This window comes from Mastigoproctus giganteus, chromosome 10, assembly GCF_048544385.1.
Source record: "Mastigoproctus giganteus isolate SK-2022 chromosome 10, ASM4854438v1, whole genome shotgun sequence".
In the NCBI taxonomy this organism is placed as follows: domain Eukaryota; kingdom Metazoa; phylum Arthropoda; class Arachnida; order Uropygi; family Thelyphonidae; genus Mastigoproctus; species Mastigoproctus giganteus.
The window spans coordinates 126,422,865-126,436,058 of record NC_143584.1 but is presented as its reverse complement, the minus strand read 5'-3'; the positions used below and the strand labels follow the sequence as shown (position 1 = coordinate 126,436,058).

At 36.1% G+C, this 13,194-nt stretch overlaps 1 protein-coding gene across 3 annotated transcripts in view; it reads right to left on the bottom strand.

The window, feature by feature from the left end:
- The window catches only part of LOC150079276 (centrosomal protein of 104 kDa), a 211,455-nt gene that overhangs the window by 108,011 nt on the left and 90,250 nt on the right, over positions 1-13,194 (bottom strand). For all 3 annotated transcript variants that reach the window (XM_090383351.1, XM_090383352.1, XM_090383353.1), the window contains 2 exons: positions 12,751-12,860; positions 5,956-6,011 (listed from right to left, as the gene is read on the bottom strand). In XM_090383351.1, the coding sequence (XP_090239477.1) occupies positions 5,956-6,011; positions 12,751-12,860 (166 nt within the window). The remainder of the gene's footprint in view (positions 1-5,955; positions 6,012-12,750; positions 12,861-13,194) is intronic.

Genomic DNA, 13,194 nt, shown 5'->3' with positions numbered 1-13,194 from the left:
CAGGTGCTTTAATTTAATTGCCTGTTATTTTCCAAAATTGGAATTAGGTAGGTACCTACTTAATCCCTTTAACTTAAGTAGCATGTTTTAGGGGAGTAGGGATAGGGCGTGCCGATTAGGAGGTACTTATATGTTTAAAATCTCTTACAATCACAACATTTTCTTATTTTGAGTTTATTTTTCATCCTTTTTAGTTTGTGAACGCATCATGTCGGTGGAATTTTTGAAATCAGAAAAAGGAAAACTGAAATTGTGCTTTAGTGGACATTTGTTTTATAAAGACAGGCAAAACGAAACAAAAATTCATTGGAAGTGTCAAAATTACCGAAAAACCAAATGTGCCGCTCGAGTTACTACGGTAGATAACACCATCTTTAAAACATGGAAGGAGCACAACCATTGTGGAGATGCAGCAGGAGTTGGGGCAGCACAACTTCTTGATACCATTCGAACTTATGCAGAAACAACAAATAATACACCTCATAGTATTATTTCAAATGTTTCGAGAACCTGTAGCCAAGCAGCAGCCTCGAAGCTTCCAAGTGTAGATACAATGAAACGAACGATCCAAAATATAAGAAATCGAAATTTTGATGGCCCAGTTCTTCCAACGCATCGTAGAGACATAGTTTTTACAGAAGAATATAAAACATCATGCAATGGAGAATTGTTTCTACAATTTGATTCTGGACCCGAGGACAATCGTATGTTAATTTTCAGTACAAAAAGAAATTTGCAGTTGTTAGCGCGAAGTGAACACTGTTATGCCGATGGGACTTTCAAAACTGTTCACTTACTTTTTTATCAGCTGTATACAATACATGGATTCAAGGACAAAATATCACTTCCATTAGTTTATGCATTATTGCCTAACAAGTCTGAGGAAACATATGTATCTCTACTACAGCAGCCGGAAGTATTGGAACCAGCTATGTCCCTGCAATCAATAACTATAGATTTTGAGATGGCGATGATGAATGCTTGCAGAAGAGTTTTTCCTGACACTTCGCAATGGGGTTGTTTTTTCCACTTTTCACAATGTATTTTTCGTTTCATTCAGAATAATGGATTGAAACAACGTTATGAAACTGATGCTAATTTTGCTTTAAATATGCGAATTTTGGTAGCAATTGTGCCCACTCCTATTGTGACGGTTGTTTTTCCAGAATCGCAAGAAGTTGTTGATTATTTTGAGGATACATGGATTGGATGCCCAACCAGACGACATCTTCATTGACCACCAAAGTATTCCCATGAAATGTGGAACGTACACCAGCTTGTTCTTGAAGGATTACCAAGAACGAATAATTCTGTTGAAGGTTGGCATAGAAGATTTGAGGAACAAGTCGCTGCTTATCATCCCAACATTTGGAAATTTATCGATTGCATTAAAAAAGAACAAAGTATTAACGAAATGTGCATTGAACAATATTTAAGTGGAAGTGATCCAGGCAACAAAAAAAAGAAGTATCGCGATTGTGATGAACAAATTAAAAGGCTTGTTAGTGCATACGATGAACGGGGTGATATTGTTGATTATCTAAGAGGTATAGTGCATAACATTTCTTATTAATAATGTACATACTGTGTTGTAAATATTACAGTTTCTTAGTAATTAATTATCACAACGTGACTGATTCTGAAGATTGCATAAACATTCATTTTGAATTTTTAGCAGTGTACTATGACATACCTAATGTTATAATTAGTTTAGTTTAAAATTAAACAATTGTTATATTGTTTAAATAATGGATTTTTTACTATTTTTGTGATACATGTAACTATTAAAATACATATTTCCATACATGTGTTTTTTTATTTCCGTACTATTCCCTCATAGTTCATAGAATTCCAAAAATATGCTAATCATAGCTTAAGGCAGAAACTTAAATAAAAAATAACTTTTTATGATTTGACCAAACACATCTCATTGCTTCTAGATGGTAAAATATGCTAGTGATCATTTGTAGGCTATAAATTGTTTATGCGATAAACTGATGTGGCGGTAAACTGCTAGTGATTAATTGCTGGCGGTGAATTGCGGCCGATAAATTTTCCAGACCCCGATAGGAAGGGAGAGGGGTTATGCTGTTAGTTAAAAAACACATAAAATCTAAGTAAGGGCATCCAATTGATGTTGGTGGACAATGCAGTGTTGAGTCTGTTTGGTGTGAAATAAGCACTGGGAAAGGAAAAATGAGAGTAGGTGTGTGTTATAGGCCTAATGAATCTGATGAGTATAATGAGCAATAGTGCAGAGAAATAGAGTGGACCAGTAAATCAGAATGTCTTATAATGGGAGATTTTAACTTTCCAGATATTGACTGGAACTTGTGGATTGGTCACTTGCACACACACTAGCAAGATTTTTGTGGATTTATTGAATGACTGTTTTCTAAAGCAACATGTTTGAGAGGCAACCACAAGGAGCAATACACTTGATCTGATTATCAGTAGTGATTCTTCATGCATTAAGAATCTGCAGATAAGGGAACTACTGGGTGACAGTGATCACAATGTATTGATGTGGGAATTATTTAAAGATGTAACTACCATTAAGGCTAAAGGGAAGGGCTTTTGCTTTCATAAAGGTGACTACAGAGGTCTCAGACAGTTTTAAATTCTGTACAGTAGGATCAACTAATGATGTTACCAACAGTGAATTCTAAATGGAAAGCCTTCAGGGACTTAATTTTGGAGGCTACTAGGCTTTTCATTCTAACTAAGAAATACTGTTCAAGGTTTAGGCCTAAATGGATGTCAGATGAATTAATGAGGCTAGTGGCAGAGAAGAAGAATGTATGGGATGCATATAAAGTATCAGGCGATACAGAAGCCTATGGCAGGTATAAACTAGTCTGTGATTAAGTCACAAAGGAGGTAGGGCAGGCGAAGGAAGATTATGAAAAATCCTTGGAAAAGGATGGAAAGAAAAACAGCAAGGAGTTCTTTACTTATGTAAACTCTAGAAGGAAAGGGATGAATCAGATTGGACCACTTAACATAGATAGGTTGACTATTGATGATCATGCTCAGGTAGCTGATAAACCGAATGGGTATTTTGCATCTACATTCACACATAAGGAGTTATTCAATGCGGGGAGCGCCAGAAGTTCGTCAAACGCTAACAGGAAGCTAAGTGATTTTGTAATAACACAGAGCAAAGTGGAGGAGAAATTGTTTAAGTTAAACATAAGGAAGCCACCTGGTGTGGACGGGATCTATCCAATTATATTCAAGGAGGCAGCAAAGGAAGTAAGCAAACCCTTAGCCATAATTATGAGAGCTTCCTTGGACTGAGGAGAGGTCCCCATGGCTGGAGGTGTGCAAATGTAACACCAATTCACAAAGGAGGTTCAAAAGATGACACAGTAACTCTGGGGAAAATAATGGAATCACTGGTTAAAGAAGCATTGTAGGATCATCTAGACAAGACTACAGTAATAGTTAAAACACAGCATGGGTTTGTCAAAGGGAGGTCTTGTCTGACCAATTTGATTGCTTACTATGATGTGGTCACAAAGGAACTGAATGCCAAAAATAATTTTGATATCATATACTTCGATTTCAGGAAAGCTTTTGATACTGTTGCACATGGAAGACTGCTGTACAAATTGGAGAGGTACATCGAGGGTAAGCTGCTACAATGGATAACAGACTTTCGTGGAAGTTGATAGCCTTCCTTGTCATGGAAGTTGATAACCTAAATAAGTTTAAGGCTCAGCTGGACAGGTATTTCGAATGAACAGAGGGGTGAAGTGGAAGTGGTTTTTTTTTTTTTTTTTTGCTGATGCTGCATAAGCTTGCTTTCTTGCATCAAATGCCTCTACTAATGCTAATGCTAAGGGATGATTGAGTAGGAGACAACAGAGAGTGGTAATCAATGGACACTGCTCTTCATACACAAATGTTATTAGTGGAGTTCCCCAGGGTTCGGTGTTGGGCCCATTGTTGTTTTGTATATTTATCAATGATATTGATGAAGGTATATCAGGTTTAATGTCCAAGTTTGCAGATGATACAAAGGTTAGCAGTGTTGTTAACGACAGTAATGAGAGTATGCCACTCCAACTGGATCTATATAAGTTGAGAAAATGGGCCGAGAAGTGGAGACTGGAGTTTAACATTGACAAAGGCAAAGTACTGCATATGGATAGCAATAACCGAAGAGAAACATACCAACTGGGTGGTACTACACTCAGGGAAGTGTAAAGTAAAAAGACCTGGGGGTAATTGTGCAGCCAAATATGGAGTTCGCTGAGCAGTGCAGATGAGCTGCCAGGGCAGATCATGGAGTCTTGTCAATGATATATAGGGATTTTGCTAGCAGGGACAGGGAGGTGATAATCCCGTTATACAAGGCAATGGCCAGGCCACAGAGTACTATGTACAGGTCTGGAGGCCTCATTTTAAGAAGGATGTAGAGTTGCTAGAACGAGTACAAAGAAGGGCAACAAGATTGGTGAGGGGAACAAAGGGGTGCTCTTACCAAGAAAGGCTTAAGTTCTGCAAATTGCAGCACCTGGAGAGTAGGCACCTGTGAGGTGATCTGATTGAGGTGTACAAGGGCTTGAACAGGTTGAGCAAGCATACTGATGGGATTCTTCGTCTTGCTGAGACTAAGAACCTGAGGGGGCACAGTTTCAAATTGAGGAAAGATAGTTGTAGAATAGATGTGGGAAATTTGCCTTTAGCCAGCGGGTAGCTGATTGGTGGAACAGGCTTCCACCTTTTGTTGTGGAAGCTAATAGCCTAAATCAATTTAAGGCTGAGCTGTACAGGCATTTGGAATGAATGGAGGGATGAAATGGGAGGGTTTTTTTTTTTTTTTTTTTTTTGGCTGATGCTGCATAAGCTTGCTTTCTTGCATCATATGCCTCTACTATTGCTAATATCACTTTAACATCAATTCAGTAAAGAGTTTGATCTTATCTAAGGACAAAAGCATTATATATGATGTAGTGAAAAGAACACACATTACCTGTGAGCTTCATATCATTTACGAGCAGCAGGAGTGTGTGTGTGTGTGTGTGTGTGTGTGTGTGTGTGTGTGTGTGTGTGTGTGTGTGTGTGTGTGTGTGTGTGTGTGTGTGTGTGTGTGCGTGTGTGTGTGTGTGTGTGTGTGTGTGTGTGTGTGTGTGTGTGTGTGTAATAGTTTTATTAAAAGAATACTAATACTAGATATTGAGATGAATCTTTCTCCATACAAATCGAGCATTGAATGACAGAGGGGTTCCAGAGATAAAACTACAACAATTATGCATACATTTACCAAACACTACATAACTTACTACATATACTCAAATTCTATGCACTTTTCTCTTTTCTACAACGTATTGCAAATTTTAAAATAGTTCTCTTCAAATGATGATGCATTCTATTTGACTACTAAATCATTCTATTCTATTTTACTACTACATCATTCTATTCTATTTGACTACTACATCATTCTATTCTATTTGAATACTACTACATGTGATATTCTGATGAAAATTTTAATGTTATTTACATTTGCTTTGCTTGTTTTGTTATTGTAACAAAACATAAGCAGAGCATATTTCCCTTCCTGATCTCTGCTTCACGTGGTCAGCTAGCAAACTTTGATATGAACAAAAATTTGTTGACATTTATTACAGTAGCTATTTATAACAAAGGATAACAAAATGAGCTTTTTAAATGTTCAATTTTTTTTCACTTCAACATTTAATAAAAAATGTTGTAACAAATATTTTGACATGAATTTACAATATCAAATCTTATCTGAAGAACTTTAAGAGCCTTTTTCAACAAATAAACATTAACAGAAACCATAAAGAGAAAGTGGAAAACACGCATAAGGTAGTTTTTTTGTTGTTGTTGTTGTTGTTTTTATTTCTGCTGATGTAGCAAAAGTCTCTGTCTTCCTTGCAGTGTATGGACAATAATAACACTAATACTAATTCAATAAAGATTTACCTTTCGAAGTACTTCCATGGCATGCTTCAATTTTTTTGCATATATAAATCTTTCATCTGTGCAAAATAATAAAACATACATATAGTATAATGTAAGTAAGGGCTGTGAAAGTAGTTGTAGTTTACAAAGGAATAAGAAAAAAACAAAAAACAGTGAACACTTTTTGCATATTTTTGAAAAATTTAAAAAGTAAAAAAAAATATAAAATATTCTTCATCAAACAAACTCAGAGTACGACAGTTTGCTTTTATCAAATAAAACAAAAAGTGGGGCAGTACTGCAAAACACTCAGTGTGCATTCACATAAAGTTAGCCAAAACAAAAAGTTCAAGAGAGTAACTCAAATTCAAATGTTAATAATTGGGATGTTACAGTACAGAATGATTTATTAATATGCATCGAAACTTTTACTTTTATCTCTAAAGATTTCCTAAACAATAAAACAGACCATATTATTCTTAAATTTTTCCCAATAATGCTGCTTATGAACTAAAATTTTATATTCATATTTTCTCAGTTATGTAGTGGGATGGAGTGATTGATGCAGATGTAATAAAATAATTAAAACTGGATGGATAAAATGGAGGCATATTAGTGGAGCATTGTGTAACAGCTGAATGCTAATTAAACTTAAAGGCAGGTTTTAAAGGTCTGGCAGTGTGGCTAGAAATTTTGCATAATGCTCAGTACTGGAAAATGGGGTGGGGAGGTGGACTAAGATGTGGATGTTGAGACAGATTAAGAGTGTACAAAGAAGGAAAAGGAGGAATACTACATGTGCAATACTTAATTCTTTGGTAAAGAGAAGACAGAGTAAAGAATGAGTAAAGAAAGAGTAATATTAGGAACAGCCTGGAAGTCCTGGCTGTTAAAATAATGCAAAGAGAAGAAGATAATGGAGAAGCAATAAAGTAAATGCAATGTTTGGAAGGAGAAAGTTGGCTTAAAAATCACTGCTAAGAAGAGAAACAGCTATTAAAAGAATAACTGGAAGGAGAGGACTAGAAAGGTTGACACCAGATTAGTGGAAACCTTGGTCAGAGGCTAATGCTTTTTTTCAACTAAAGTTTTGCAAAAGTTAAAAATCTTAAAACTCTTTCTCTTTCTCTCGTGTATGCCACAAACACAAAAACTAAACATTAAACATCTACAAGCGGTGAAATCTACATTTAACAACGTACGACATAAGATCCACATCCAAATTTGAGTTTTAGAATATCAAACAACTGCTGCAGCTCATATTCGGATATGGTAATCAAAATATGGAATGACTGAAATAATTCTGAATATCCATCTAGATATTTTATAAGTATATTTCAACTATCCTTAACTCTGGTTTCAAAACAAGCTTTATCTTCATGGTTTCCCTCCATCTTTTTTGGGGGGCAACAAACATAATTCACATGATGACAAATACATACATTTATTTGACATGTATTATATTTGAAAAGAACCTATGCCAGTTTCTTGGTCACATGCAACCTCTAGGCACCCAAACCCAGTTGATTCCATATGTATATACAATGGGGCCCCAACATCTGATGGTGATTCATTCCACAAAACTCATTGTATGTTGAAAATATTTTAAGTTGAAACCAATAATACATTGATTTTCTATAATTCATTCCAAACTCTTGATAGGTGACCCCAACAACATATAAAATAAGTATTTCTTACATATTATACTTCATTTTTACATTAAAAATGAGTGCTTTCTAAATATTAATTAATAAATAATCATAAAACATCTTAAATTAAAACAAACAATAAATTAGCATTTACCTTAGACTTGAAGTGCAGAGCTGATGAAATCAATGGTGGCATAGTGGTGGGACTGTGTCAGGTGTCTTTTCAGCCTTTTGTCTTTTACTGCTACTGGCAAAGAAACTGTCCGGTGGACTGTTTTTTACGACTTTTTTGTAGCTTCCTGAAGTAAGAAATGACTCCATCTTCCATTTTGCACATCATGAGTTCAGTGTTTTCAATGTTGATGTGTTTTTTTACCACTTCTCTTAAACGCTCCCAACAAGAAATGACAGTCTTCAACTCTTCAGCTGACACTTTTTGGGTGTCTTCTTCTTCCTCTTAAGTGTCACTCTTTGTAATTTTCTCCAACTCTTGTAGCTCCTCTGTTGTTAGCTCACGCCCATGAGCATCAATAAGATCTTCCACATCCTCTTCATCAACCTCCAGACCCATTGATTTACCAAGAGTAACAATAACAAGGGCCTGACGTAGCTGAGTGGTCAAGGGTGCGAGTGCAGTAGCACACGCTCTTTGAGTGGACTGGGGTTCAAACCCGTGACTACTAAATACAATTAATATTTGTATTGATTGATTTATTGTAAACTCCACTGACCTGGTGATCATGCTGGAGTATAAACAAGAACATTTTTTTTTTTTTAATATCATTTGTCAAAGCACCATCATCTTCAAATCAGTCAATGTTATGGATAATTAAAGGCCAGATATTTTTCCAGGCTGAATTTAAGCACCTGGTGGAAACATCATTCCAAGAACTTACAATCAGCCTTACACAGTCCTGGATGTTGAACTTTGCCCTCCAAAAATCGTTGAGGGTGCCAGCATTTTCACCAGAGGTCACTGCAAAGCAACTTGCAAACATTTTCTTGGTGTAAATTTTCTTGAAGTTTGCTATCACTTGCTGGTCCATTGGTTGAAGAAGAGGAGTGGTGTTGGGTGGTAAAAATTTGACTTGAACAAAGTCAAAATATGCCTCAAGAGATTTAACAAGGTTGGGACCATGGCCTGGGCATTATCCATCAGGAGCAGTGCCCTCACAGGAAGCTTATTTTTCTAAAGATAACTCTTCACTGAAGAACAGAAAACTTCAAGTGCCCCTTCATTGAAGACATATCTTGTAAGCTAGGCCTTTCTGTTACTGCACCAAAACACTCCCAGCATGCCTTTGTCAACTTTTTATTGTTTAAATACTCTGGAGTGTTAGAGTGATGCGCATGCGAAGGCTTCAGCTTGAAATCTCCAGGGGAACTGGCACCCAACAGGAGAGTGAGCCTATCTTTCATATGCTTATGACCATGTAAACTGATCTCATCCTTAGTGATGTATGTTCTCGTGGGCATTCACTTCCAAAAGAGGCCGGTTTTGTCAATATTAAAAACCTGCTGGGGAAGATAACTCTCCTGATCAACAAACTGTTGGAATTCAATTTTAAAGGCCTCAGCTGCTTTTTTATCAGCACTGGGTGCCTCTCCATGCCTTTGAACACTTTTGATACTTGCCCTTTTTTTGAAGTGCTCGAACCAGCCTCTGCTAGCTTTAAAGTCTTCAAAAAGCACAGCATTGCCACTGATTGATGCAGCTTTAAGTTTCAGATTGTCATAGATCTGCTTAGCACATTCACAGATAAACTGTCTAGGCATTGTGTCACCCTTCATCTGCTTTTCCCTAATCCATATCAACAAAAGCCTTTCCATTTCCAAAATAAAGTCTCTTCCCTTATGTACCAATGTGGAATCATAGCCAACCGGGCTAGCCAGGTGGGTCAAGTGCCTGCCTGGCAACCCAAAGGTCGCGGGTTCGAATCCCGCCTCGGGCTTGGATCAAAGTACTGCAAAAACCTTGGAAGGTGCATTATGGCCACAGAAGCCGATGCGCCAACAACTACCAAAAAAAAAAAAAAAAAGTGGAATCATCACTAGCTTTAACACTCTTTAGAATATCCTTTTGTTTAAATATTGTAGAAATAGTCAATTGAAATAGTCATATTAATGCATTAAAACCACAATTAAATTACTGTAATTATGTATGATTAACAAAAACACACTAACAAGCGCATCAAACAGAACATAAAGAGACTCTCCAAAGTACTATAACACATAGGAATGTTTACTGGACAATAACAAAGATGCTAATTGATTGAGAACAACTGTATGAGTGATGTTCTGCACACCACGCATCTGAAAATTTGCACCCATGTATAGTTCCAGCTATATCGGAAAGCCATTGGTACCTGCAAATATCATTGGTTCTTAAAATAAAAAATCATATGGAAGGTATATTGGATGTCGATGTCATTGTAAGTCGAGGCCCCACTGTATAATATGGCTTGATCATCACCACATTGCGTATACAAGAGGCAAGCCAAAAGGTAAGTGCTGCACCTACCTTAGTCATAAGCCAATGTTGTCCCCTTTAAAGTAATCCCCTTTCAGAGTTAACAGCCAAATCCAGTTTTTTTACCACTGAAGGATGCACCAGGAACTTTTTTTATTTTGAGATCATGTTTAGTACTACCTGCCAGTCTACCTGGATCTTGTAAAAATCATCAAATCCCAGTTCTTTAAGCTACAATTTCATGTTGAGGAACAAGAAGGTGAAGGTCCTGGCACACAGGTAAAAGAAACTCTTTCACCTGTGTGCCTAATATCTCAGCTATATCATTAATGGTATGCTCTCAGTCTTTGTGGATGACTTAATGCAACTTTTCCAAGCTTTTGCCAGTCTAACCCAAAAATGGACAACCTAACTGCTCCAAATCTTCAAATGACATTTGACCACTTTTAAACCTCAAAAACTACTCAAATGTTTGTGTCCATCCCATTATAATAGAATCAAAAGCTGTTTTAAGAATTTCATGAATTGCCAAAGTCATTTTGCCAATTTTAAAGCATAACTTTTTGCAAACTCTTTGCTTCTCCATGTCAGCCACTTTACTAATCACAGAATGCACTGAACAAACATTTAAACAGTAGCCACAAATCAAAGATAGCACACAATACAAGGGGCATTCAAAAAGTTCTGTCAAACACAGCTCCTGTAATCACAGACTCACAAATTTCAGAGTGCATGTTAAGACGTCACTATGCAGTCACCACTCACAGTTATAAATTTTTCCCATTTGTGTTTCAACATGAAAACAGTAAAAGTCTGTATTTTGCTCATCAAACCACTCAGTCACTGCCTGTTTCAGATGTCCATCATCCACAAAATGCATTCCCATGATGATGCTGTTTCAATTTTCCAAACAAGTAAAAGTCAGATGGGCCCATATCAGGTGAATAATGTGGATGCAGCAAAGACTCAAACTCCAATTTGGCCATTGTTGTTTCTGACAGTTCACATCTGTGAGGTGAGGCATTGTCATCTAGCAACAGCACTCCTTGGGGCAGCTTTCCTTGTCACTGCCACTTGATGTTTTCTCATAATTTGGTAAATAGATCAACACATTACCTTCCTGTCAGTTTTACCCTTTTCAAGGAAATCAATGAGCAGTACTCCCAAACAATCCCAGAAGACTGTCAATAGAATCTTCCCCAGCTGAATGCACTTTGAATTTTTTTGGAGTGGGTGATCCAGCATGTTTCCACTGTATGGTAGCAAATTTAGATTCTGGATCAAAGTGGTGAACCCAATATTAATCAGTAGTAACAATCAGGCAAAAAAATCTTCATTCAGATTGGCACACTCCAAAAGAGACCTGGCGATGTTCACTCTTGCCTCTCTCTGATTGTCACTCGGCATTTTTGGAACCCACCAACAAGACACCTTTGTGATGTGTAGTTGCTCATGTAGGATGGCATATACTGACCCAGGTCTAATCTTTGCGTTATTGGCTATCCGTTCAATGTTCATTTTACAGTCTTTCATAACTAATTTATGCAACTTGTTGGCCATTTCATTTTGGGCTGCTTTCTGGCCACCCAGTCCTTGGGTCATCTTCGATGCTCTCTCTGCTATGCTTAAATACAATAAACCAATCCCAGATTGCAAGTTCTGATGGAGTAGCTTGACCATATACAATGTTCAAATGTGTAATGTTTTGGGTAATTCCACATTCTATTTTGTTAGGAATTTTGTAACTGCTTGCTGCTCAAATTTTTTCATTTTTGGCTTGATTGTCAACAGACTTCAGAATCACACCTGTCAAAAATAAACAGAATAAGTTATATGGCTGAAATTTTGTACAGATACTATCTCCTATTACTATGCTTATTTGTACCTTTGCACCTAAATCTAGAGTATGTGTTTGACAAAACTTTTTGAATGCCCCTTATAATGCAACACACCATAATGGCAAAGCTCACCAAACTGTTAAATGATGGTCACAAAATAATGCAGCACACTGAAATGGAAAAATTTACCAAACTGTTAAACAACAATTACAAAATAATGCTGCGCATTATAATATCAAAATTCACCAAACTTACTTATGATAAAGCAATATGATATAGTCAGAGCAAAACTGGAACTGCCATTTGCATACCTCGCCATCAGTCTGGAAGCTTTTAGCTTGTACCTCATATATGGTTTGATGACATCATCACCATATTAAGTACATATATGGAAGAACCAGGTTTGGGTTCTTAAAGATTGCATGTAACCAAGAGACTAGTATAGGTTTCCTTAATGTAATGCTTATCATAATATAAATTTTATTCTGAACTTTCTTAGTTTCAAATATCTCAAATAATTATTCTTTGATTAGTATGTCATTCAACTTTCCCATTCTAGTGTGATTTTTTGGAAAATAGATGAATAGCTGAATGTTGAATCTAATAAACAGATAAAAATGTGTTAATTATGCTGTCACAATGTTGATTATGACAACAAAGTAGTAATTTTGAAGAATTTTCAAAACAGTGGTTGTGGGTTACCTAAACAGAAACAATATTTAACTATTATTATTCAGAAAGCATTAATGTAACATTACAAATCTTAAAAATTTATATATAAATTACAGATGTTTTCCAAATTGTTGAAGGTATTTTTCAAGAAGGGTAAAATTTTGACTAATTTTTTAATGGTATTTACCTGCTATTGCTTTTTGCTTTTTCAGTTCCAGCATTCTCAATATATGTCCTACTTCAGGGTCAATATACATATCAAATGCCAAATCATTCACTTCAGAAAGACCATCTTTCCTGAAAGATAAGATTTAGAGCATTACAAAATTTCAGCTCACAAGTATCAATTAGTTAGCAAAAGTATGCTTAATGAACTTTCTGAGTAACAAAACAAATTTGATATCATATCATGAAATGGTGAATAGTGAAATGAAACAATGAATAGTGAAACTCAAAACTAAGAATTTTTACCTAAAATAACACAATATTATAAAACAAAATACACAATACTGAAATATTAAATATCTTAAATTAATTCATACAGTGTACATTGTACATACACAACATAACACTATATTGCCAACAGTATCCAAAAACCTCTGACTTTTGAAAATAAAAAATATACTTATCA